Source organism: Megalops cyprinoides, chromosome 9 (assembly GCF_013368585.1).
Source record: "Megalops cyprinoides isolate fMegCyp1 chromosome 9, fMegCyp1.pri, whole genome shotgun sequence".
NCBI lineage: Eukaryota > Metazoa > Chordata > Actinopteri > Elopiformes > Megalopidae > Megalops > Megalops cyprinoides.
Window position 1 is genome coordinate 31,659,629 of NC_050591.1, and position 26,906 is coordinate 31,686,534.

Genomic DNA, 26,906 nt, shown 5'->3' on the forward strand with positions numbered 1-26,906 from the left:
AGATTAACACTGACAAAACCATAGAAAGCGGCAGAATCCCCCTCCGTCTGTCTCGCAGGGCCTACCTGCTTTGAAGCTGAGGGAAGGTGACGCCAGGCGCTAGGCGAGAAACGCTAACGTGATGGAAATAAATAAATCAAATTACCGCGGCAACACAGCGTGTCATCGGCATTCATCGCCCGTTTCTAAGTGCCTCTGAGGCTGTGGTGTCAGCGTACACCTACACACACCCACACACACGCGCGCAGAGACACACACACAGGCACATCTACACATACACATACAGCTAAGCCCACCACCCCACCGTGATGGCACTTTCTGGTTTCATGTGGTCACAATTACACTGTTCTCCTTGCTCTTCAAGGTATGTTCAGCATTAGCAGTTCGAACAAAGGCTGTGGCCTTTTGCTGTTTTTTTTTTTTTTGACTGGAGGGGGGAATAAGGCACATTTTCCAGCTTAAGGTTTGATGCAAGGAAACACCAGGGTCTGGATCTGGGGCCAATAAACAGGCCGGTGGACAGCTGCCGGGCACACTCAGTGGCTGTGAGTGGCTGTGCAGTCCCACTCAGGCACTGAGAGATCCACTCCGCTCGCCCTTTGTTCCTGCCGAGTCTCGTTTCACACTTAAACGGCCAGGTAACATGACCTAATGTGACGCCTTGGGGCTGCTTCGGGATCCTGGCTCCTGGCTGTAGGATCACGAGTGCTCACCTGCTTGAGAATGCTCACAGATCAACAGGTATGCCAATCAGATGGCTGCGTCTGTCACCAAAAAGCACTCTGGGCAATCAAGTTTGCGTGCGCACTTGTTTGTGTAATTGCCTGGTTACAAAGCTTCATTGTGGCTACTAAAAAAAAAAGAAACACGGAATAAAAATAAATCACAGAAAGATATGCGCTCTGGTCTCCACACCTGTCAGACCGGTATGCCGGAGCGACCAATCAGACGCCACTGCAACAGCTCCTTATTGATGCAGGTCACCACGACAAACACAGATAATCACTAGGCTGTGCTTCTGAATGACATGACGCACACATCATCCATTGTCCACGGACCCTCCCACCGCTGTGTGAATCCGCTTGTTTTCTGTGAAGCAGCTCTGAATTCGTGCTTGAACATCCAGCTGCGGCACGTCCTTCAGGAATCCTGAGGCTCTGTCAGTCACTGTGTCATTGCACCACATCCTCCCTCGGCGTTTTCCACATCGCTGCGGTGGCTTTGGTGGAGGGGGGGGGTCAGAATTACACAGCGAGAAGCCGACGGATTGCTGCTAACAGAGGCCCACGGTTCCCTAGTCTCTGTTACCCCCCACTGTACAAGCAGGACAAGGTTTGCGTGTGTGTGTGTGTGTGTGTGTGTGTGTGTGTGTGTGTGTGTGTGTGGGGGTGCTAATCAAGATCAACAGCCCTTGCCTCTGCAACTGGGAGAAGCTCGGTAAGGTGCAGGACAATCAACCAGGTCTTTACACAGTTACTTTTTGTCTTGAGGCTGGTTGCAGAAGGCTGCTCTTAGATAACCGCAAAAGGTTCCCAGGGTAAAAAGAAATGATAATAAAAGTGAGTGTTGAACGCTGCTCTCAGTCCTGGGTCCCACACTCCTGCTGCCCTCGCGTCGCCCCCCGGACTCTCCACACACCCAGGGCGACTGCTTTAAAAGCTGTTATTATCCCGGTTGGTCAGGATAAAAGCTGAACCGCAGAGTGGGGAGATGAGGGTGACAGAAGCAGCTGCACAGCCTGCAGCTAGACATGAAACCAGGGGAAAAAACCTAAAAAAACGTAATTGCAGTTTTGATACGCTGACTGTTGCGGGCTGAAGTTTGGGCTCTCACACAGCCGGGCGGCCCCACTGCAGATGCACAGACCCGTCAATCCTCTGCACAGGGAACGGCAAATTCACTGATCCTCACGGTATGGGGATGGGCTGACCAGCAGGTACAGACAATCATGTAAGCAATCCAGATGATACACAGGTCAGTGATTCTGCACAAGACCTGCTTCGCACTGATCCTCGTTAAACACCAGTGTCCAACCTCCAACTGCAGTCTTTCTCTCCAACAGAGTGCATAAATCCCGTTCTCATTAGCGTCCGAGTGTCCTCGATCACATGACATGTTGTCCTTCCCAGCCGCAGACAGAATTCACAAGGGCTTCCTGCTTCTCACGCTATGGAGCTGTTGTACTGTGAGAGCTTTAAGATTTCAGATAAAGATACCAGACAAATTCAGCATTAAGTGACCACAATGTGAATGCACCAATGAAGGGCAGTGTTACTGTTCCCTGACTGGGAGCTGGATTATGGGCATCAGCGGTGCCAGCAGGCTGTAAATATCTCTCCTTCCACGCTGCAGTTTCTGTTCTCTGGGGGCACAGACACTTAAGAAGCTCACTTCATCTCCTCATAAGTGTCAGAAGAGGACTCCCACGTCCCCAGCTAGGAGACTAGACTCTCTCCCCCTCTCAGTCTCTCCCTCTCTCTTTCTCCCTCCCACTTGTCGGTAAAAACCAGAAAGATCACCGAAAGTTCACTCAAATTTAAAAACTTCACAGCTAATTCATGTGAAAACTATTCCACCACTTCTGTTGGTTAAGCTGGTGTGGGACTACATTCATGTTTTGATCCAAGTCAAACCCACTGGGATCAACTTATCAGATTCCTGCACAGACATAGCGATGCCTGTCTGATACGCCACCGGTACAGTCCTCCTAGTCTTCCTCCTTCCACAACTCCTCCCTACCAGCTGCCCGAGTTCACGGTCCAAGGGCCCAATGCACACCTGCCACACGAACGAGAGTAACACTTCAGAGCCCCATCTGCTGAGGAAACTCTGGAGTCCGCAGTCGAAAATATGCAGACGCAACTAAAGCTATCTGACACCATAAGGTACTGACAGTGCAGTGTGGAGATGATGAATAGCGCTCCTCTCCTCCCCAGCCCCAGGCATACATACACATCCACTTCAAATAACTTTTCTGTTGCTTCAAACGCTTCAGCACTTAGGGTGCTTGCAATATCAGCATGTCCTTGGTAAATGATTCATAACAAGATGCTCCCTCTCTGTCTCACCCGCTCTCTCTCTCTCTCTCTCTCTCTCTACCTCTCTACTTTCCAAGATGAACACTTTCTTTTCAAAACTCAGATTGTAGGATGCACATCAGTAAGAACACTTCAAACACGGGGCTTGTAGGAACTGTGGTGGTTGGGGGGGGTCAAAATAAAATAGAATAGAGAACATCCTCTCTTATAAAGCAATTCTTGCATGAGTCAAAGCTACTTTTCGGTTCGGGATGTCTTACAGCCCCTTTCAAGTGCGAGAGAAACTTTGAAATTATGAAACGGCTTCTCTACAGAGGCCTTGCCAAACCTTATAATAATTAGAAACCTGTGCAGGAAAAAAGAGGAAAGTTTCCAGGCTCAAAGTTGGCTGAGTGCTTTGAATAATTCTAGCACAGGGACTGATTTAGGGAAGGCCTAACACATGGGTATACAGGAGTGACCCTTGAGAGGTGGAAACATTAGGACAGCTATGCACAGATGTACAAACAGGTAAAACTGGACATGGCCGTTGACCTTTGACCCTCACCCTTGCGGATGCCGGCGTAGCTGCTGCTGAGCCCGCTCCTCTTCTTGCGGTGACGGTACAGCCAGATGCTGAAGACCATGAGGATGATCCAGCAGGCGGCGCCGATGCCTGCTATGAAGGCCGGCTGCTTCACCACGTCCGAGATCTGCTGAGACAGCGTGTTCTCCGGGTCCCTCACCACGCTCTCCGTCATGCGCCCCGACGAGTCTGAGAGGAGGGGGACAGGGAGAACGAGGGGGACAGGGAGAAGGAGAGGGAGAGGGAGAGGGTAGGGGGAAGAGGGAGCAGGAGGTAAGAGGACAACACAGAGAGAGGTGAAAGAGGAGGAAGAGGAGAAGCAGAAGGTAAGGGGACAGGAAGGGAGAGATGCAGGAAGGACAGGAGGTGGACAGGATTGAAACAGAGGGTTTACGTAATATCAAAGAAAGAAAGGAAGGAAGATAAGAGGTGGGAGATGAAGTGAGAAAAAGGGAAGAAAAGGAAGGATTGAGACAGAGGAGGGAAGAAAGAGCAAAAGACTGGTGTTATTCAAAGCGTTAAGCTTCAGAGAGAGAGAGACAAACGCAAACTGACATTCAGGAGAAAAAAGGAAATGAAAGAAGTAAAGGAGCGAAGAGCCTTTTTCTGACATGCAAAGGCTTCTTTCATCTCCACAGGTGAGTGTGAGGGGAAGAAAATCTGCAGTCTCTCTAACCCAGAGGTGGGTGTGTGTGTGTGTGTGTGTGTGTGTGCGCGTGTGTGTTTACATGCCTGAGTCTGCGTGTACAGATATACCACCTTTAGAACTGCAAAGCAGAACAGTTTCCACAGAATCTCCAATGGACCAGGAAGTCTCTAATTATGCCTTCACAAGCAAAAAAATAAACGCCTCATGCAATTTCCGAATAAGAGGATTCTGGTTACATAAATGACTGTTTTATGCAGCGCGGCGAGTACACTCAACGTTTCTCTGTAAATAATTTATGTGAAAGTTGGCTGGTTTGCGAAATCATGAACATTTCGATGTTATGCACAGTGAATCCCTATGGTGGTTTCAGCTCCGGAGCTGTGCTGTAATAAACCCTACCGGGAAGACAGGCCTCTGTGAGTGGGAGCACGGACGGCGTGGTCCTTCATGTCCCTCCGGGCGCGGATCACTCTGTGTGGGTGTCTGCTTTACCGCATCTCCTATTGTGTGCCTTCCATGTATTCATGTGCGAACTGAATATCATGAGCATCTCATTGAATGGATGCCTGCCCTTGTGGGCTGCGGCGGATACACAGTGAATCTGAACCGACGTTCTGAGAAACACCAGAGAACAGATATTAACTGAATGTTGGTACTCGAAGTAGCTAATAGCTGGATGTTGAGCGGACAGGGCTGAGGGAACACGTTAAGGGACAATAACTAGATAACTGTGTAAAGACAACATCCCAAAAATGCAACAAATAAGAGAACTAAATTCTTTTTAGTGTCTTTTCTCTAATATACATTTCAGTGCAGACTTCCTGGCCAGTGGCACACAGAAGCTGATGCATTTTTCTCCACGTGTCCTCTCCCTCTGTCTTTGCCCTCTCTCGTTGTACATGAAAGCAGCCCACTAACCCCCTTTCCGGGTTCTTCCACGCTAACTTGCTCTTTTTGTTTCATGTCTCAGGTGCTTTAATCTTCGGAGAGACAAGCGAATCTGCCGGGGGGGGAACAGGTTTCCCAAAGCTCCGAAATTCACCCCCTGCCTTCCGCAGAGAAAACCGCACTCTTGCTCCGCCTATCCGCCGATTTCACGGCTGGCTCGGGAGCGGTCGCGTGACCTGAGAGCTGACCGGTGACGTGAGGACCCCGGTGCTGCAAGGGGCGCATTTCGAGCCTGTTTTTAGCGCCACCGGGAGAAATTAGATTCGGCATTGGGACGCGCCGACGAGGCCGTGGGAGCTCTTCCTCTGAAGAGACTTTCATCAGTCACTGCGCCCGGGACTCCGTGTCAGCCCCTCCCTCACTTCATCATGCTGAAATGGATTTCCTTTTAACTCCCCTCCAACCCCCCCACCCCCCCCGTTACCCCTTTTCCTCCCGATTCCTCTGACCTGTAGAAGCAGCAGAGGTTTGGGGGGGGGGGGTTGGTGGGGGGATGGGCCTCTCCCCACAGACTCTGAAAGAAGTCTAATCAGGCCCTCCCGAGGAGCGGCAGAACTCTTGAAGGACCCCCGTCCGGTCAGGCACTTAACGCTCGCGAAGCGGAGGCTGGATTATCTGCGCAGCGGCCCTCTCTCTCATCAGGCCGGTTCCCTGATAATTCCATTTTTCCCACTCGACAGAGGGCAGAAATGAACAGGGCTGAATCTGCCATAATCTGCCATAATGGCACACCGTGGGCTCCTACGGGGACAGCCAGCTCGCAAGCTCGCTTGTAATGTCAGGAGACTGGGTTCATGCAGCTACGACTGATCCAGCTCAGTCAGCGTGGCACAGTCAGTGTTAATTGCCATTTCCTTCCTCGCAGGGCCAAAACGCACTAGTCCTGAAATAGACCAATCCCGACCATGGGAAAGCTGGGAGGGTCGGGCTTGACTGCTGACAGTGTCTTAAAGCTGGATTTCCATAAAGTGTTCTAAAAGTCGTGAGAAAATGACTTCAGCTTCACCAAAAAAGTGGTAAACAAGACGTTAAAAGAGATTGACATTACAAGTGTCCTTGTCAGTTATGCTCGTAAAATTGTGAAATATCTATAATGGCTCGGATACGACCGGACTCTAATTATCTCAGACGCGCGTTTAACGACTGGCATTGACAGCCGGGGAAGAGGCGAGCAGGGGCTTGTGGGAACGACCTTGTACACGCCCAGCGAAGTGATTTACATGATTAAAAACGTTTATACGAGCGCTGGCAGAGTGTCAAGCCGAGCCAAATGAAAACCTTTTTCATCTGAAAACTGATGAAAGGACATGTATTCAAACATGCAATACAGCAAGCAAGCACTTTTATTTCAGAAAAAATCGACAGCTGCATGAAAATGTCAGGGGTCCCTCTGGCAGTTCGACTAGTCATTGAGCTGCATAGGGAACATTCTAGACTACAGGTAGAATAATGAGCCTATCGCCTCTCAATGTCCACTTCGTGTCATTAAACCTCTATATGTCCACGCTGCAATTTGAGTGTAAATATGAACATTTATGTAGCAGACGTTCTGAAAGCAGGAATTTGGGACAGGACTTGCAGAAGTAGCAGTCTTGTTCCCCAACTGAAATGAGGTGCAGTCACAGGTAAGCCTGTGGTGTGGAAGGTGAGGCTGTGTGAAGGGCATACAGTCAGTGTTACACTCACCCTGCTGGAGTGATGTGCAGTCACAGGTAGCCCTTTGGTTTGGCAGATCAGGCCGTGTGAAGGGCAGACGCAGTCAGCGCTACACTCACCCAGCTGGAAGAAGGTGACATCGCTCTTCACTCCTGGACCGGCACCGGTGCTGGCCGCCACCTCCACACTGTACCGGATCCCGGGGGACAGGTTAGGGATGAGGACCCAGAAGGTGGACCCGTCCACGGTGCGGTTGATGTGGTATCTGCTCTCATTACCCAGACACCAGATCTGCAGGGGCAAGGGGAATATGCACATTATCAGCAAGCCATGTGATTGTAAAGAGCTGCTGATGTGTTACTGAAAATGCTAGCAGACTGTTTTGCTTCTACAAGAATGTGTGTAACCAGACAACATTCAGATGAAAAAGTCCAGTTTTTTCTCTCCAGACCCATGGTTTGATACAAGTCTACCCATTTCGTGTTTGAAACTCTAGATCCCATCCTCTCTTTATCTAACTCTATTTAGAGTTATGAGCTGACTGTTTTGTGAGGGAAAGATTATAAAGATATGACACTGCGCAATATGATGGTGGACTTCCTGCAACCTATCACAAGTAGTCATGTAGACACACATCTGAAGTTTTCCTCTGATTAGGTACGGATAACTGGAATTCTTCTCTGGGTACATTAGATTAGGTGACCCAGAGCATGTTAATCTGTCCTCAGTGGGCAAGGCATCTTGAATTCTCCCCCTATGGCAGCATAACCCTATGAAAAATCAAGCTGGGCCCGTAATCGCTGCCGTAACACAATTACAGCGGGAGAGAGAGGTTCTTTAGCCAGAGCACAGAGAGCTCCTTTCCGGGCTAATTCGATTCCGGGCCACATGTCTTTCACTGTGCAGTTTACACTAATCCCTCAGCCCTGGTCTTGCTTTCGCCGTGTTTTCTCTGCTTTTGTCTGAGGGTTAACGAGGTCACCGGGCAGCGGCCGGACCTGTGTTAACACAAGGCTCCAGTTTGAGCGGTGGTAGCGGTGGTGGCGGGGGGTTTGGTATCGGATCCCGGAGAGCCGGGCGATCTCGGCGGCCCCGGCGCTTGCGCGGGAGTCAAAACGTGCTGGCGGGGAAATGGAGGCATAATGCGCTCAGAATCATCCAGCGCCGGATTTAACAGCCATGAAATTACACTAAACCTTATCGCCAGAAAACATTTACCTGGAAAATTAACAGTGGCTTAACTTTTTAGACTGGCTGTGCCGTGTACCCCCCCTCCTCCCCCCTACTCCCCCCTACTCCCCCCCTTTCAACACCAACCTGCAAATCCAGGCACAAAAACCTTTCCAATTAAAACGGTGGGGCTCGTGTGGAATATGATATTAGGGGAGGGAGAGATGCTGGTGGAGCGAGGCTCATGGGGAGAGGGGGAGAGAGAGAAAGAGAGAGAGAGAGGGATAGCACTCTTATGATGGGCGGCGGCGGGAACGGAGCGATTAAGTGAGACGGCACGGGTTAATCGCCCTGTTCCACCGATCCCGCGTGGGGGAAGCGACGATGAGATTGAGGGGTGCACAAAAGGGGCGCCTTCGGGAGAAAGCGTGCGCTTCAGAGAGAGACGGAGAGAGAAACCCGCTCCTTCCCGTCACCCACGACACCACAACCGTCCCCCTTTGTCCTCTCCCGCATGGCTCTCTCTCATTTCAATTTCCTTTTCTTCCCAAAGAATTGAAAAATAAAAGGCTCGTATTAATTAAAAGGGGACGAGGTAAGGCTGGGTAATGTACACTGGTGGTACTCAGAGCAGGTACTGAATAAATTGTCATTTCTAGAGAAATTACATTGCACTGAGTCGAAAAAATGACCACTGACATTTGCTTTTACATCTTGTACCTCGAATCACAGATTAATAATGATTAATACAGTTGGCTAGGAAGAAAAGTGTATTTCAACAGCTTACAAATCTTTGGGGACACTGGAGAAAAACAGCTGCCTTTTATTAAGTCACTACGGATAAGAACGTTCGTCAACTGAATACATGCTAGCGTAAAACCACTGGGCTGTATGTGCAGCTATTTGCACTCATATATTGTAGAGGCCACAGTATAGTACTGGGAGCACTCTGTACGCTGACCCTACAAATGCTCTGTTTATGCCCTGTGTAAACTGTTCATTGCAGACTGTTTAAAAATCTATGTATGTACTGCCCACAGTAAGAGTTTTAGTGCAACCACAACCAGCACGCAAACATGCTGCCTTTGCGGGGAGATGGAAATGCTCATTTTCTCCAGCAGATGGCCCCGTTTCCCCACAGATTTCTCTGCACTCACTCTCAGTCACTCCCGGTTAGTCTGAGCCCCCCAACATCTGGTCTGAAATAAACTCATCTAAACCTCGCCCTAACCTCAACCGGTGGAGCCAGTGAACCAGGGGGAGTGCGTGGGGTCAGAATCTGTCTATACATTGTCAGTGTGCCTCAGGTTGTTTTGTGTTGCTTTAGTTAACTGCTACATCCTCTCCCTGCATCCCAGTCTCTCCCTGGATTTCCGCTGGTGGTACTCCACTGTTGCCAGGTCTCTTATTACCTTGTACTCCTGAACCACCCCGTTTTGCTCCTCCTCGGGAGGCGGTTGCCAGGAAACCAGGATAGCCGTCCCATTGTCATCGCTCTTTGTCACGGTAACCCCACGGGGGGCAGCACTGGGGGCTGAGACAGGAAATAAAGACATGCAAACAGTCAAGAAAGACACGTGCAAACTCCTCTTCACTTCCCTCTACCGATTATGTTTTCTGCAAATGTCCCACACACCGCCGTCAACTTTGGACTTGAAGGGACGAGCTTTATTTTTAAGCCATTCCAAATTATTCCTAAGTCTGTCATTAAGACGCTTCTTCCCCGGTTTGCGGCTGTTGCTCTGAAAGCCCCGCCCATAGCCCACTCTAACCAGCATATGTGTCTCTTCCCAAGAGACTGCTCTTCTCAAAGAACTGCATCATTTTGTGTTTAATTTTTAAATGATGTATGCAGAAGATTACGCAGTATGAGGAAACACATTCACACACAGGAATCGGCTGGTTATAGCAGTGATGTTGCTGCAAATCTCTGACTGTCTGTTGCTCTTCAAAAACTACTGTGCAATCAGCACCGCCATGGATGTGCAAAGCCTCTGCAGATATGATATTTGCAGATATTTATTTTGCAGCTTTCATCTCCTGAAAAAGGACACCAACAATGACAGAATTTCAATAAGTACAGTATAAAATCTGGTACACAGAAGCTAACGCAAAACCCTACAAACTGCTTGTTCATTCGTCCTTTGACAGAATTTAATTTGCTAACGTTTAAAGCATTCTGCGTGCCTCTGCAGCCACGTCAGTGCGATGAGTATAATTAAACCGAATCAATTACAAACACGGCGTAAAGCGTTTCATCACATCGTGATCACGGGTAATGAATGCAGACGTATCAGCTCGCTGGGGTTGGAGCACCGTGTACAGAGTCAGAAAACAATTACTGAAGTAATCAGTCTGTTCCTACTGTACTGTGACAGGGCAGCGCGAGGGGGAAAAAAGCAAATCAAAACAGAAACGCAGCTCCAGTAATGGCCTACGCATGAGAGCACGCTACCGACCCCCACACACACTCCTCCTCCTCCTCTCCTCCACCTCCCACTGTCTCACACAGACACACCCCCACCCTGTGAACTCTGAGTATGTCCAACAATCACATCCCAGCACATTTGCTAAGCCTCCACACCCCAAGAGCACTTAGTTCTGTAATTATACTGCGCGTCTGAGTCGGTTTTCTCACGGCGGTCTTATCCTCCTCCCGGTCCCGCCCGGTCCCCCCCCCCCCCCCCCACACACACACACACTCCCGCGCACAGGAAGTGCATCCGCCCGCTGGCCTCTCACCTTCCTCCAGCGTCTTGGCCACCTTGACGTCGCTGTCCATGCCCTGGAACTCGTTGAAGAAGGGCCGCACCTTGAACTCGTAGGTGACGCCCTTCTTCAGCTGAGGGACCACGGCGCTGTCCTCGCCCGGCGTGCGCACCTCGAAAACGCTCCACTCCCCCCGCGGCTGCCCCCCGTCCGGAGAGGGGCGGTACATGACCTTGTAGCCCTGGATGTACTGGGACTGCTGCTCCACCTGGTGGCAGAATGAAGAACAGCGGCACAGACATGCAGCAGTGGAATTACTGCTCAGTTTGACGCTTAGCGGTAGACACTATACAGGTAGACTTAATTATATATACACAAACACAACAGTAAAATAACGCTAATAATAGAGGCCCTCACACAGAGGGGGAGTTGCCGACACCTCCCGCTGCTGATCCCAGCCAGACGAGAGTTAAAATTCCAGGCCGCATCGGCCTGTGAAAACCGCACCATGAGGTCATCGCCCAGAGGTTCCTCAGAGTCTGGCGCTGGTTAGATCCAGCCCGCGCTCTCCAGAACGGTTAGCCCTGGCTGGCGCTCTTGGATCGGGTTGCCGGGGGGCCGGCTCCAACAACCGATCACGTGACCAGGTGACAGTGCTGCGTCTCGCTGCCTTCCATCCCTCTCCCCACCTTGACTACCCATGATGCAGTTCGTACTCGTGTTATGCTACCCTGCAGGACAGACGCTGTCAGAAAGCTCAGATAAAGATGAAGGACACTGACCCCGCTGGCTCTCTCTCGCCTGTGCTACACTGCTCCAGGCGGATCACTCATTACAGTTTTCTTTTGCGGCTGTTTTGAGCATGTATTTCTGATGCTAATCTCCGAGCAGCAGCGCACTGCACATGGAGGGGAGGAAAAACAGTACACGCTTGTAAAATTTTTAATGATATTTTTTTATTCCTCCCAATAAAAGCTGCCGTCGGTTCAGGTGGTCCTGATTAGGCTTGGCCGGGCATCCTCTGGGCCTGGCTGGAGGAACCTGCGTAAGAACAGTCATGCCAAACTCCCAAACTCCGATCTGTGGGCACAGAGATTCCGGCTCTGAGGTAAACATCTCCTTTTCATTCAGTTTGGATCTCGCTTCACGTTGAAATGATTGCGTTAAAACGGGAACAAGGAATAACAAGTGTATGGTTCTAATTGTGCTGCCCGGCTCTGCAAGAACTTGCTGTGGGGAAAAGTCCAGTCCGTTTCTAGAATGTTCCGATCACACAGGTTAACTCTGAGGCTTTCCCTGAAGGTTACCTTAGTTTTCCCCCTCCCCTGAACCCACTGACAGGGACGTAAGGGTGACCAATGAAAAACATCACCAATCATTCTACCTCATGCGGGGTGCACCTCTCGCCGTTACCCAGGGACCACAGCGGTGGTTGCAGGGGCACATCCAGCGGATCGGTACACCTTACACCCCCATGTGAGGACACCGCCAGCGCCTCCTCCCACATCTGTGAACCATTTCTGGCAGCGTGCGCTCGCTGGATGCCTGTCTGAGTTCCCCCCGTATTATTTTAACATCGCTCCAGTGTTTCCAGTATCGCAGGCCGTTAGCCTGGCACGCGCACAGAAGCCCGTTCTGTTCTGACTGGCCTGCTGTGGAGCTGGGCTTCTGTTCTCAGGAAAGAGACACCTTGCTCTCTCTCTCTCTCTCTCTCCCTCTCTCTCCCCCTCTCTCTCTCTCTCCACCCCTCTCCCCCCCCCTCTCTCTCGCGTGAGCGCTGGCCGGCTCTAAACGACCCTGGACGCTAAGCGGTCCCAGCACCAGATGGACGCTAAGCGGCATTTGACAGGCTTCCAGTGTCACCTCTGTGCTCTGCTGTGCTGCTTGTTCTGGGACTGCCTCAACACCAGCCTTGTCCTCAAAGAGCATCCATTCCAGCATTACACAGCAAAGTTTTATCTTCATTCATAATCAGCAGCAGTGTGGCATAGCGGTAAGGAGCAGGACTTGTAACCTCTTGGGGAACTTGCTGTTGTACCCTTGGTCAAGGTACCTAACCTACAACTGCTGCAGTAAATATCCAGATGTATAAATGCATAAAACTGTAACCTATCTACATAATCCGCTCTTGATAACAGCGTCTGCTAATTGACAAAAACGTAATTCAATGTCTTTACAGAGCTAAGCCTACTTCAATTTCCAGCACAACTCTAAAGAATATCTAATTCCTTATACCCTCTTCACAAGAATCATGACAAGGCTTGTAGTGATGTGTCATTACATGGTTCACAACCATTAGCGCAGCACTGGTGAAATGTGTGTGCAGACAGGCATGCATGTGTGTAAGAACAGACTCTTTTCTACGTGCAACAGACAGCAGGAGGGTAGAGCGTGCCACTGGACAGCGAGGAGGGGCTTACCGTCCACTGCACCCTGACGGAGGAGGACGACAGGATGGTGGGGTTGTGCAGGTGGATGACTACATTTCCCAGCTCCCTCTGCACCTGCCGGTGGTCCACACCCTGGCTAGTGGGCGGGATGTCTGCCAGGAAAAAACACACACCAGGGTCAGTGAATGGGGACGGGGAGGGGGCGTGGTTGCGGGAGGGGGCGTGGTTGCGGGAGGGGGAGGGGGCCGTGGTTGCGGGAGGGGGAGGGGGCCGTGGTTGCGGGGAGGGGGCGAGGTTACGGGAGGGGGAGGGGCCGTGGTTGCGGGAGGGGGAGGGGCCGTGGATGCAGGAGGGGGAGGGGCCGTGGTTGCGGGAGGGGGAGGGGGCGTGGTTGCGGGAGGGGGAGGGGGCCGTGGTTGCGGGAGGGGGAGGGGCCGTGGATGCGGGAGGGGGAGGGGGCCGTGGTTGCGGGAGGGGGAGGGGGCGTGGTTGCGGGAGGGGGAGGGGGTGTGGATGCAGGAGGGGGAGGGGGCGTGGTTGCGGGAGGGGGAGGGGGCCGTGGATGCGGGAGGGGGAGGGGGCCGTGGTTGTGGGAGGGGGAGGGGCCGTGGATGCGGGAGGGGGAGGGGGCCGTGGTTGCGGGAGGGGGAGGGGGCGTGGTTGTGGGAGGGGGAGGGGCGTGGTTGCGGGAGGGGCCGTGGATGCGGGACGGGGAGGGGGCGTGGTTGCGGGAGGGGGAGGGGGCGTGGATGCAGGAGGGGGAGGGGCCGTGGTTGCGGGAGGGGGAGGGGGTGTGGTTGCGGGAGGGGGTGTGGTTGCGGGAGGGGGAGGGGCCGTGGTTGCGGGAGGGGGAGGGGGCGTGGATGCAGGAGGGGGGAGGGGGCCGTGGTTGCGGGAGGGGGAGGGGGCGTGGATGCAGGAGGGGGAGGGGGCCGTGGTTGCGGGAGGGGTGAAAAGCGGGGAACGCTCCCGGTACCTTGTGTCTTGACGGCGTCGCTGATGGGACTGGGCTCGCTCAGGCCGTAGGCGTTGGCGGCCCGCACCAGGAAGAGGTAGACCGCGCTGGGCCGCAGGCCTTTCAGCACGAAGCTCTCCGTCTTCACGTGCTCCGCCAGCGTCTGCCAGCTGCTCCCGGAGGCGTGACTGTGGGTGGGCACAGGGCACAGGGGCACAGGGGGACAGGGGGACACTCGCGTCATTACAACACATTACTGTCATTTAGGAGACGCTGTTATCCAGAGTGACTCACAAACAGCAGGTTACAATTTTTTCCATTTTTATCCATTTTATCCATATACCACTGGCTTTTTACTGAGGCAACTGTGGGTTAAGTGCCTTGCCCAAGGGTAAAACAGCAGTGCCCTAGCGGGGAATCGAACCAGTATCCTTCTGGTTACGAGCCCTGCTCCTTACCACTTCGCCACACTGCTGCCCCACACATGCAAAAAGCAGATACAAAGACTGCTGTGAGGCAGGACAGTCACTAACGCCTCCCAGATGAGGCTGTTCCCAGATCAGCAGTGCCCTGACCAATTTGGACTTCTCTGCTGTGGTCACAGTGAGACTCGGCTGGCAGCTGTGTCAGAGCAGTGAAAAGGGACAGGGACACTGACTATGTGAGTGCATTTCAGATGATTTAGTCAGGAAGGCATGCTAGCGTGAAGAATGGACCTGTAGCACCAAAACACACACATAAACACACACACACACAGAGTCAGTCATCTACTGACCTGAAGGCCTCAATTATATAAGAAGTGGGCGTGGCTCCAGAATTAAGGTTGGGCTTCCAGGACAGGGTGACAGAGCTGCGAGTGACATCCGTCACTTCTGGTTTGGACGGGGCGCTGGGGATCAGATTGGGGTCCGTGGGTCTGCCCGGCTGTACTGGAACTCCGAATTCTGGGAAAGAGAGGAGGGGAAAGGGGGTCACATGATCAAGGTGGGGACAGAGAAGGAAGTGTAGAGAAACAGAGAAGGTAAACCCATACAGACATGTTGAACCAATCTGCCACAGGGACAGACACATCTTACAATGGTTTTGTGACTGGATTATGTGTCATAAAGCCCTGCACCCTTCAGCGCCCTTTGGCTTTGTGTAGTGGTGTGAGAACAAAGAGTGTGTCAGAAACATTTTCGCTCAGGTGTGCCTCCCTCACATCCACCTGGCTCAGCCACGGCTTAAATCTATGGCGCCCAAGCATTTACAGACTTAAGCATGTTTCACATCAAGTCTAATGTGCTGTATGGCTTCACCCTTCCCCCTTCTCTCCTGGGCTCTGCAGCCGTTGGCCAGCGGGGGATTACCTTGAACCTCCAGGTAGGCCTTCCAGGATGCCTCTCCACTGGGGGTGGAGGCAATGCAGGTATACATGCCTGTGTCTCCCAGCTGAGACAGAGAGAGAGAGAGAGACAGAGAGAGAGAGAGACAGAGAGAGAGAGAGAGAGAGAGAGAGAGAGAGAGAGAGAGAGAGAGAGAGAGAGAGAGAGAGAGGAGGGAGAGAGGAGGGAGAGGGAGGGACAGAGGGGGAGGAAGAGAGAGGGAAGGGTGGTGGGGAAAAAAAAGAGGCAAACTGTTGAAAATGACTGAAAATCTCTGTGGGTTGGAAAAGCAATCACAGACAATGCTTGCATGTGTAATGTGGCTTGAATATGGATAAGCCAAAGCACTGGTACTCCCCCCACCCACCCACAACCACTTTTCACTGACAATCAGGTGTCACCTGGATACCGCCGCCATGGTAATGCCACAACCCTCACTCCAAACAAAAGCAAGAGAGACTAACTGTGCCAGTCCCGATGAATTTACTCCTGTTTAATCGTGTCTAACAAGCCCTTACGCGCTGGCCACCATAGTGCGTATGACACTTAAATAGAAATCAATCAATCAATCATAAAGGCAAGCCAAAGTTCAGTAGCCAGACTGTCACAGTCAATCACAAAGCGAAGGAGAGAGGAGGCTAACAAACAACTACAAGGAACGGGCTGGATTTCCGTCACAGACACACGTGCCTGTGTGTATGCACGTACGTGCTTATGTGTACCTGAGGAAATGTTTGTAACTGGAGGCTGCGAATGATTGAATGTAGCAATACTTTCATAAAACGGTGAGTCAATTAAGGATGTGAAAATATTTTCACAATCGAGAAAGAAAAAGAGAGCGCATATTGAAGTCGGCAGCGAAACGCACTGTGTGGGTAAACGATGGCTTCATTAATCCCCACCGCCCGAGGAGGAGCCGGGAAGGTAGCGGCAGCGGCGGTATTCTCATTCGGAGGGAGATCAGAGGAGGCCTGTCAGCACGCGGCTCGTCCGCGTTAATTAAAACACGGCTCCGACGGAGCAGCCTGACGCGCCCTCTGACCCCTCCCACCGAAGGGGACAGCGACTCTTCCGTCTCTTCCCCCCCGGCAGCACGTCACACTCCGCGCCTTCTGACTGACAGCGGCGGAGGTGTGAGTTCGGGTTCACGCGGGTTGCTGCCTCTCCTCGCCCCTGAACTGCCGTGATGGACAGCTCGACAAGGGGGGGGCGGTGTCAGCTGCGGCACGGAGAGGGGCGGGAGGGGCGTGGCCTCGCAGCCAGAGATGCAGCCAATTTAGGGTGCCAGAAAAGCATAGGGGTGAGGGCCGGGACTCGTAACCGAAAGGCTGCCGGTTCGATTCCCAGCTGGGGCACTGCTGCTGTACCCTTAGGCAAGGTACTTAACCCACAATTGCCTCAGTAAATATCCAGCTGTGGATAAAATTGTAAATGCTAATAATGTAATGTAACAGTAATTTACCTTTGGAGGAAGTTGAAAACACAGACAAAACACAAGAACACCAAAAAAACTGCCAGGTGGCATTTCTGAGTAAATCATATTTATGTGAAAAACACTACAACTTATTTTGTGTTAAAAAGCTGTTCCCAACATGAACTTTGTCTATATATTATATTACTGTCACTGACATTTTCAATTACATCATAATGCCAGTTTCATTCCAAAAAATCCACACTTGGTTTTCTGCGTCACAGCGGTGGGTTATACAGAGTGGGTTGACAGGTATGCAGGCGAGATTTAATTCGAAGCGTTAATTTTTCCGCGCTTGCGAGCACGGTGAGCCGTTTAAAGGCTTGTTGATATGTTAGCAGGTGCTGGAGCAGCCATGTGAAAACTGAGGGACTCTCTTTGTTGCATAATTAGGTGAAACTGTGAGAGCCTAACGCAGGAATGGTGGCATTCTTATGCATGCTACTCACCACAGTGTCTCCGGCGCACTGAAATATGAGGCAATTATCAGTATGTGTTACTGCAAGTTTGATTAAGGGTAAGAGTAATGGAGACAGCTCCCCTCATTCAGGTAAGGGATTAAAATATTTACATCTGCAGACTCTTCCCTGTATAAACTGCCTGGTAAAAAGCCTTTTTCTTTGTGTTAATATCACATAATGGATGCAGAAATCATCTTGAGTACTGCGCTTTACAGGGATTATGGAGTATCCAGAGATTATCATTCAATTTTCACACTTACGGCGTTCTTATGAATGGAACATCCTTTAAGACATGCACTCCCTGGGGGAAATGAGCACATACCTAGTACAATGGGGCTGCAGTGTTGCGTTACCGGGCAGCTTCGCACAGACCGGTATATACATTATTCACACGTACGCGCAGCCCCCAAGAGGATGATTTTATCAAGCGATTGCGCCTGGATGAATTGATTTCATGCAGGGGTTGCCGGGTATTACCGCGGCAACGAGCAGCGTCCGGGCACCAGTGGAGTCTCGGGAAGTGACTTGCGGCTCCTACACGGCTCTGCAGATCTGTGGGCGTGAGGACGCTGGTGTGGGACCGCGCTCGGACCCCGACGCAGACTGAAGACCCGCCTCTCCAGACTGCATCTCGCTTCCACCTCAATCCCCATGCCCTAACGCCTGCCACTTGTAGTACATGCTCTTTATTTTACGTGTAGTGTTGTGATGGATTTTGGATTCTGTGTTCTTGTGACCGATGTATCATGGTATACCTGGCTTCCGTTGCCTGGTCAGGTCACACAAGTTAACTTGTGGTAGGGCTTGAATGGTGTTATGCCCGCAATCACTGGTCTGGGAATGTTGTCAGCCTGGTCTGACACTGTTGATCAACTTGAATGGATACACTTCTGTTCTATTGTGCTGGAAGTGGCTCTGGATAAGAGCGTCTGCTAAATGCACGTAATGTAATGTAATGTAATGTAATGTTGTGTAACGGTGTGGGGCTCCGCCGGCTGTGAGCATAGCGTCCTCACCTTGGCGTAGCGGATCTGCAGCGCACCCGTCTCCAGCTGCTTCACGCGGGAGTCGTGAGTGGAGACCAGCACCCCGTCCTTCCTCCACAGGATGGTGGGGGTCGGGGTGCCTGTCGCTAGGCAGCTCAGGACCACCGTCCCGTCCACCGCCACTGTCTGGTTCGTTGGGCCCTGGCGGATCACTGGAGGGGGCCGGTCCGACACCACTGCAGGGAGAGAGGGAAGGAAGGGAGAGAGAGGGAGGGGGAGAGAGAGAGAGAGAGAGAGAGAGAGAGGGAGGGAGGGAGGGAGGGAGAGAGAGAGGGGGGACAGAGGGAGGGAGAGAGGGATAGAGACAGAGAGAGAGGGAGGGAGTGGGGGGAGAGAGGGAGGGAGGGATAGAGAGGGGCAGAGGAAGAGAGGGAGAGGGAGAGAGAGAGAGGAAAGGGTGTGAGGGAAGGACAGGTGAGCACACAAACAGAACAATAGAGGAAGAAGGACAAAAAAAACAGAATTATTCGCTGTGTGAAAAAGGAACACCAGGAGAGAGAAAATACAATCCAATTTCCACAACTGGAAGCCATTTCCTAATCACTGGGCAGCAGGAGTTGACCTTAGCCAAACAAATGCAGGGAAATTAAAATTAAAAAAAAAAAACCGTACTACCATACAGGTCTTCATCTTCCTGCACCAGACTCCTGGAGGCGCAGACATGAGCATTTCAAATCAAACTGAGGAGAAAACCACCATGGAAACGCCCAAAGGCTGAAGCAGCGCACTGCGATTAACATACAACCCCCGCCCCCACCCCCCCACAACTGCTTTAGGGGTGCTCCCCACAAGAACACGGAACTGCGCAGAGCCGCATAAATTAAATTACAAACGTCACGCAGACATTTCCTTTTTCATTACATGCAGAGAGGAGGCCTACCATCACATCCCTCCTATTGCAGATTACCGCTTCTATTGTTACTGCCATTACTGTTACTGATAACTAAGTGCTTCTCGCTCGCGCCGCTAAGAGGCGTGACTTGCCATGAATATATTAGGAGTCAAAGTTGCATGTGTATGTATGTATATGTGTATGAGTGCGCGCGCACGTGTGTGTGTGTGTGTGTGTGTGTGTGTACATTATATGTTAAGCGCAAACACACACAGATGCACAATGCGCTGACCGTCACCTCCGCGGTCTTGGGTGCTGGTGATGGTGTTATTATCAGATCTGCCTACAGAGAGGAGGCGGCCTTGAAGCCAGTCTCTCTGCCTTAATAACTGTTATTATTTATCTGTCGCTCTGCCAGTCCCCACCAGAACGCGTCACCGAGGGAGACATCTGGTCCCCCCTCCCTCCATCAGCCTGGGATGGAGAGACGCGGTCAAAATATCGGTGGGGAAACAGGCAACCTTATGTTCGGTCACTATGGGAACGGGGGTGAGGGGAGGGGCCGCCTGCCTAGGGACGGATCTCTGTATTGATTCCAACAGCAATTAGCAGCTGAACCCGGCTCTCGCCACAGATGAGAAACCGCTGAGTGTGGAAGACACCCGGCCGCAATTCTCAACAGGAAAACACCATGCCACTGTCTTATACATGGAGTACATGGAGGAAACAGCCCAGCGGTCTCCTATAGAAGAATGAGTCAGCTAGTCTACAATGCAGAGGACATCCGAGGACAGACAGATTAAACTGCCCAGACAGTACTCCTCTAACTTACCTAATCACAGCCCAACCGAGTCTACATAATGCCACTGTTACAAGTCCGACACTGCTAATACTCCCTCAATCTCCCCCACAACTGCCTGCACAAGCCAAACACCCTGAGTGCATTTACTCTTAGGCTAGACCGTAAACAGAACTCTCGCTCTCAGTTTCTGTGTGTCTTAATAAATGACACTATTCCACTAACTGGGATTGGGCTTTGGCTAAGAACAGAAGCTACTTCAAGAATCCTCTATGGACCTGTCTCTGGTGAAGGCCCCTCTCAACCTGAGCAGAGTTTGCAGATCCTTTCTGTATGAGACCTCCAATCTTGATGGGACCATGCATTTCTATTTTGAAGGTATCTCTGTACTGTGCGGGAAAGTATATATCTATTTAAACAGTTCTTCTCCCAGGGGGAGGGAGGCAAGTATGTCTACTCTCTCTAATGGAGGACATGTCTACTTTGAGGTCCCCCCTCTCTGTGGAGGACATGTCTCTACTTTGAGGTCCCCCCTCTCTGTGGAGGACATGTCTCTACTTTGAGGTCCCCCCTCTCTGTGGAGGACATGTCTCTACTTTGAGGTCCCCTCTCTGTGGAGGTGAGGCTTCGGGCCTCCCCCTTGCGGCTCTTCCCTCACCGTCGGTGACCTCCAGCAGGGCCTTGGTGATGACGCTGCCGGCGATGTTGAGGGCCTGGCAGCTGTAGTAGCCTACGTCCGAGCGCTCGGCGTCTGTGATGGTGAGGTCGCCCGTCTGCGAGACGGAGAAGCGGCTGGAGGGCTGGGGCGGCTGGTAGGAGAAGAGCAGGTTCTGGGGGATGGAGAGGGAGAGGGACACGGACAGAGGGACAGGAGATGAGCTACAGAGGCAGAGGCGCAAAAGCATGAAGCGCATGATAAATCCATTTTTATCCGGTTTTGATCACGTGGCAGTCTTGTTTGCTCATCAGGTTCCATGTTATTGAAAAGAATGTTTTCTGGAAAGGGGTTGGGGTTTTTTTGTTTCAGAGGTTGTTGCTGTTGGGGGTTTCTGGAGCTGAGCTGCAGTGGTGTTACCATGACAGCACGAAGCGCATGGTGACAAACCCATTTTGTCTGACTGATCATGTAGCAGTCTTGTTCACTCATCAGATATTAAAAAGAATATTTTCTAAAAAGGGGCTTGGTTTTCTTTGTTTCAGAGGTTGTTGCTGTTGGGGGGGTTTATGGACCAGTTCACATGAACTCCCAGCCTCCAGATTACAACATTATACACCACCCTGAAACTGTGGGCAGAAGAAGAACTGATTGTGGTGAGAGGAAGCCCACTGAGAGGTAAAGAGTTTAACGGTTAGTCTTTTGGAAAGGATGCTTCGGAAGGCCCTTGGCTATTTCGGAGGTTTCATTTTCTCTCTGGCATGTTTTCCTTTCTTTTTTTTTTTTTTTTTTTAAACAAACTTACTTCCTATTATTCCATGGTCTCTTTTTAACTTTGTATGAGACAACAAAGCTGGTCAGCTCAGCCATACTTCCAAAACAAAGACAAATAATAACTCCAGTAATGAAAAAATAAAGACTGAATTTTGGGTGGAATGTCAGATGACAGTAGTGGCTTCTCTAAGGGTGGATGGATGTTTTCTGCTCATCAGCCACATAAAACCCCCCACCTCACTGTGAGAAAGAGAGCGGCTCTTTATCTGGATTGACCAATGCCTTCATTAATGACTACATCAGGTAAAGGCAGGTGGGGATTGGCCTCTGCAATAAGGCCTCTTTGACAAGGCTCCTTTCATCACATATTAAGCTGGAGTACTGAGATGAGTGTAAAAAAATGGTAGAATTGAAACAGCGCTTTGTTTAATAACACGGACAGATGGACACACAGGCAGAGTCACACAGACGCACACACACAGATGCACGCACGCACGCACGCACGCACAATCTCACCTGGCTGCCCTCTCTCTGCCAGAATATTGCAGGTTGGGGGTTTCCCGTAGCTCCGCACTGGAAGGTGACCGTGCGGCCCACAGCCACCACCTGGTTCCGAGGCCGCACCACGAAGGCTGGGGGCACTGAGATTGGGGAGGGAGGTGAGTGTCAGTTTATTTCCAGCAGAAACATCTGTCACAAATACATGAGCATGACACCAGTGCGAACAGTGACACTTTCAGTCCATTAACAACCAGCGATAAAGCCATTTCCATTTAAAAAAAAAAACTAATTAACTGGATATAACATATGGCTCCTGTATGCTCAATGGGTAACATTTTAAAACAAGCCTTCTTCTCTTTAAAGTTCGGAAATGGCTTGGCCAGTAAACAAGCAGTTAATCTGAATGTCAGCTGTCCCTTAATACAGGGATATAAAAACAGGTAATGAATTTTTCGCTTTTTTAAAAATGACGTGACCCCCTGCTTCTCCTCATTTGCATGGGCAAGGACACAGACCAATAAAATTTACATGGAAATGGAGGGTAAATTCAAGCCATCTGTCCAGCCTGACACCCTTGCACGGTGCTGGCTTGGGCCTCCTCGCTGTACTCATGCATCTTAATGACAAACTCCATCTCCATGTAAACGCAGTGTCAGAGCACCATGTCACCCGCGCGCTTCTCTGTGACATGGCGCCTCTCCACTAATAGGGCCTCGCTACTCCAAAAGAGGGAGGGCGGGGCTTTCTGTGCAAAATGTTCATTGCGCAGGGCAGGCCTAGATGCCCTTGCTTATTACAACAAGCCATACGTCTCACTTTCTTTAGCAGGAATGTAATGTATATATAAAAGCAATCTGCACAATGTCCTTTAAAATGCACACAGTATTTGTCCAGTGAAAAAAATGGGTATTTTGTGATAAATAAATCAACAAAAAATGAAAAAAAAAAGTAAAAATGGAATGATGGAGCTTTACCTTGGAGGCCCAGACAGAGCTTGTTTTACCCATTAATTTCCTTTTGCTGCCGCTGCCCGTGACAACTGAAACATGAGTGCTGATTGGTGGGTGGAGAGAGGTGATGTGAGGAGGATGGAGGGGTTCTGACAACTTCCTGTCGCTGTCAGTGCGGTGAATGCGTGACGAATGACATTTCAACTTACCAGACACGACTAAAAAAGGAAAAACACAAGCACAGACACAAAACAACCGATGAATAAAGCAGAAATACCATGGCACAAAACAGACACAATCTGAAAGGGGGTGGGGGCAAGCAAGGCAGGCACCACAGTGACACTGTGACAGTGTGACTGTGACGGTGACATGGGAAAACTTCAGGCATTGTCAGTGAGTGAATGTGGCACATAGGATTGGTGCCTCAGCTGGAGAACCTGCAGACACACACACACACACACACACAGACACAGAGCTCACATTGTGCAGGCAACCAGACGCAACAGGGGTCAGATACAATTGGGTGATTATTGTGTGCTTGCAGACAAAGAAACTACCCCACGGAGGAAATCTCACTATAGGTATACCTCTGAATGTACCTTCCTGACCATTTTCCAGTGTTTTCATTCAAATCCTTTCCCAGGCACACACAATAGCTGTGACTACTGAGAAGACCACAGAACAGGCACAGAACAACACTCGGGTTAATTGCCAAGTGCGTGCGCTGAGGTGGAAAGAAACTATGCGTTTGCTAACAAACAGCGCAACAGTCAAAACATGACCCTCAGTCTAGACAGCGATCAAAACCTGTGCTAAAATCCAATTTCTGTGACTGAAAGGCAATTTGGGGAGGGGGGGTGTCAGGGGGGTCTGCATTGACAGATCGTGGAGGTTTATAGCGACCGGGACCACAATGAACCCACTGAATGTTTTAGAGAGCACTGCACACATCAGCCCCTGCTGTAAAAAACGCAAGGTGAATGTTAACTGTCACTCCCGGCCCCTAAATCTCTCCTGCAACAAATCGCTCACTTTATCTAATCTGTCTGCTTCAACGGCTTGGGCCTGGAAACATAAACGCTGTCAGTCAGTGTAATGACCCCCTCCCACCACCCCACCACCACCCCTTCCACCCCCCTCCCTCAAATGAAAAACCGGTGCGCCTCCCTGCTCCCAAAAAGGAAGAATTCCTCCAATGTTTCTGCCTGGAGCCAGTGCCTAACACCCCCTCTGGACACCGCACAGCATTGCTATTGTACCTGTGAAACAGTCTTGCTCATTAAAATCCACCCCCCCCCACATTCCAACAGTGCATTTTCTTCTAAGCCTCTAATTATGTAACCGTATCTTGAGAACACAGCCGGGATTACAGCTGTAAACCTCACCAGGAAGGGTGAACCCTCACCCTGGCCGCCGCTTTCCTAAACCCTTTAAATCTCACCGGGGGGAAAAGGGGACTCAGTCGAGGCCCACTGTCGAGCGCCGTTCGCTTTCTAGGGGTTAACCGGCATGAGCGTGGAGGAAAACCTCCCACGTCAGAGTCAGCCCGAGCGTGTTCGCCTGGCGGGAGCATGCCGCTGTGTGACTGAGAGGGGACTCTGCAGGGAGGAACCGCGTGGGAATGTATCCCGCTGTAAACACGCTCCTCCTGGCCAGCTGCCTGCACGCAGGTACACCGCCGTTACCGAGGCACGTGCACATCTGGAAATGCCACAACGCTATGCTATTGTCATTTAGCGGACACTCTCATCCAGAGCGACTTGCAAAGGCTTACAGCTGGATATTTACTAAGGCAATTCCAGGCTAAGTACCTTGCCGTAGGGTGCAACAGTAGCACCCCAGCAGGGAATCAAGCCAACAGCCTTTCAGTTATGACTCCTACTCCTTACTGCTACACCACACTGCTGCCCACAACAGATACACATCTGTAATACCTACATCTTGTAATAACCTGCTGACCAACTGGGGAGATGGCATTCTCTTGATTCAACCCCAATATCAAAGAGTAGCAATGCAATGTGGAGTGATCATGGTGAAGTTTGCCTGGGCGTGACTATGTTCTTCAGTCCCAAGCACCCATCATAGAGAGCTCAGTGCCTGACAATGGCATCCCTCTGTCACCTCCATCTCCCTGTACTGGCAAACTAGCAACTGCACATAACTGCAAATAAAGGGTCTTCTGCCACCCAGGATTCTCAGGCAAAGGTACACGGAATGCCAGCAGAAGAATCTCAGTGGCGGATTACAGAATGTTCTCTGGTTCTGGAAACAACCTGGCTACAGTTTATGGTTTACTGTGGAGACATATGAAGGCCTGCTATGGCAGCCATGGATAGTCCCCACATTTACAGGCCACAGTTGCAACTGCAAACTCCCATCGTATTTTATACTGCCCTTACTACACTGAAGAAAACCCTCAATGTATGTATGAGAGACAGACAGAGAATGCCAACGAAGGCAAACAGAAAAGATTTAGAATAGGTAAATCTCCAGGCTCTACCCTGCTTTATTCACAGGGCTAACCATTTTCACCAAGGAGGAGTGACCTGAGTCATTTCGCAAATAGTTGACATCAAAAGCCGAAGGGCCCCCTCCCACTCCCCCGGCGGGGTTTGAGGGAAAGTAACGTGTGTTCCCCTTGCTGGCCTTTTATTTTGGCAGCGGCTGCGAGTTCAACGCCAACCTCTTTACATGCCTTATTAGCAAAGCCGCTCCTGGGAATTCCACGGTGCTCCGTACTTTGCCGCAAATGAATCATTTCTAATATCAAAAGTGCCAGGCAGTACTGAAGAGGCTGTCTCCCCCGCATAGTCTATCCATGTCTGTGTGCCGTGACTTTGCCTTGCTGTGGATACTTCATGGTCAGTCCACGAGGCAGCTTCATCAAAGGTCTAACTCCCCCCCCCCCCCGAATGCCTCCGTTTGAGACCCAAATGCTTCTATGTCAAACAGCTCCCTCCTATCAAAGCCTAGCCTTCATTCATTTCATAAAAATCATTTAATGGTGGACATATGAAAATAAATATCTGCATGTGCCGTTCTGGGTCACACATAATTTCTCTCTGTTCGAGTGTAAGCGCTGGGTTTGATTGAGGCCCAGTCCACAATGGAGCCTTACAGAGTTACCAATCATATTTCAGCATTTTTTCCCTGAAAGGGCTAAATGCCTTAATTCAGCTGACATGTTTATGGGTCAAAGGGGGATGTGAAAGACATATGGACACACATGTTAACTGCTAATTGAATGAGCGAGGCCTGAAGTGTGAGCGGGTAATGTGAACGGAGCCGGGGTGAAAGGAAAACAGCCGCGGGCGCCGCACGACAAGGCCTGCGCTGTTCGCCGACGGCCCCGCGTTCGCCCCTGTGAAAAGCCCTTTGTTGAGGGAGGGCTGAGTGGCGTTCGGAGCTAATGCCAAGCTTCCTGTCCCCTGTGCCGCGTTCGGAGTTATGACTCCTCTGTGACGGCGTTAACCAGCAGGGGGCGGTCTGCTGTCTCCGCCCCTGTCCCCCCCGGGGCCGATACAGGCATCTCAGACGCAGGGCAGAGCTGCTGTGGGAGGGTGTGTCGTGATAGCGCGGGCGGGTCGAGGTAGAGGAGGGTGTATCGTGACCGAGGGGTGTGTGACAGGCAATGGCAGTGGCTGGAGGCTTCAACCCCCAATCCCAACGCATGAGAATGCAGAGATAAGATGCACGCAATGAAACTCCAACCCTGTCTACAATAAACAGCCCTCCACAGAATCTCCTTCTGCCCCCCCCCCCCCCCCCTTCCTCAGGTGCCCGAAATGCCTTTTTACGACACATTAAAAACTGAAACACTAAAATCTGACAAATTTATGGCCAGACTGAGTTGGTCTTCGGAAAGTTCTGTGTTGCAAAAAAAAAAAAAAAAGAAAAAAGGCAAACACAGACAGCCTTCAGTGGAGCACAGACAGCCAAATAATAACACACTTTAAGAAGAGCGTCATTTATC

General features: G+C 51.0%; 1 protein-coding gene across 1 annotated transcript in view; it reads right to left on the reverse strand.

Annotated features, from left to right (window-relative positions):
• robo1 (roundabout, axon guidance receptor, homolog 1 (Drosophila)) overlaps positions 1 to 26,906 on the reverse strand; it is a 325,278-nt gene that overhangs the window by 20,352 nt on the left and 278,020 nt on the right. The window contains exons 9-20 of the mRNA XM_036536220.1: positions 23,143 to 23,151; positions 21,999 to 22,123; positions 20,712 to 20,883; positions 18,393 to 18,598; positions 15,430 to 15,511; positions 14,856 to 15,024; positions 14,102 to 14,268; positions 13,156 to 13,277; positions 10,769 to 11,003; positions 9,439 to 9,560; positions 6,976 to 7,147; positions 3,586 to 3,792 (exon numbers count right to left, since the gene is read on the reverse strand). Coding sequence (XP_036392113.1) covers positions 3,586 to 3,792; positions 6,976 to 7,147; positions 9,439 to 9,560; positions 10,769 to 11,003; positions 13,156 to 13,277; positions 14,102 to 14,268; positions 14,856 to 15,024; positions 15,430 to 15,511; positions 18,393 to 18,598; positions 20,712 to 20,883; positions 21,999 to 22,123; positions 23,143 to 23,151 — 1,788 coding nt within the window. The remainder of the gene's footprint in view (positions 1 to 3,585; positions 3,793 to 6,975; positions 7,148 to 9,438; positions 9,561 to 10,768; positions 11,004 to 13,155; positions 13,278 to 14,101; positions 14,269 to 14,855; positions 15,025 to 15,429; positions 15,512 to 18,392; positions 18,599 to 20,711; positions 20,884 to 21,998; positions 22,124 to 23,142; positions 23,152 to 26,906) is intronic.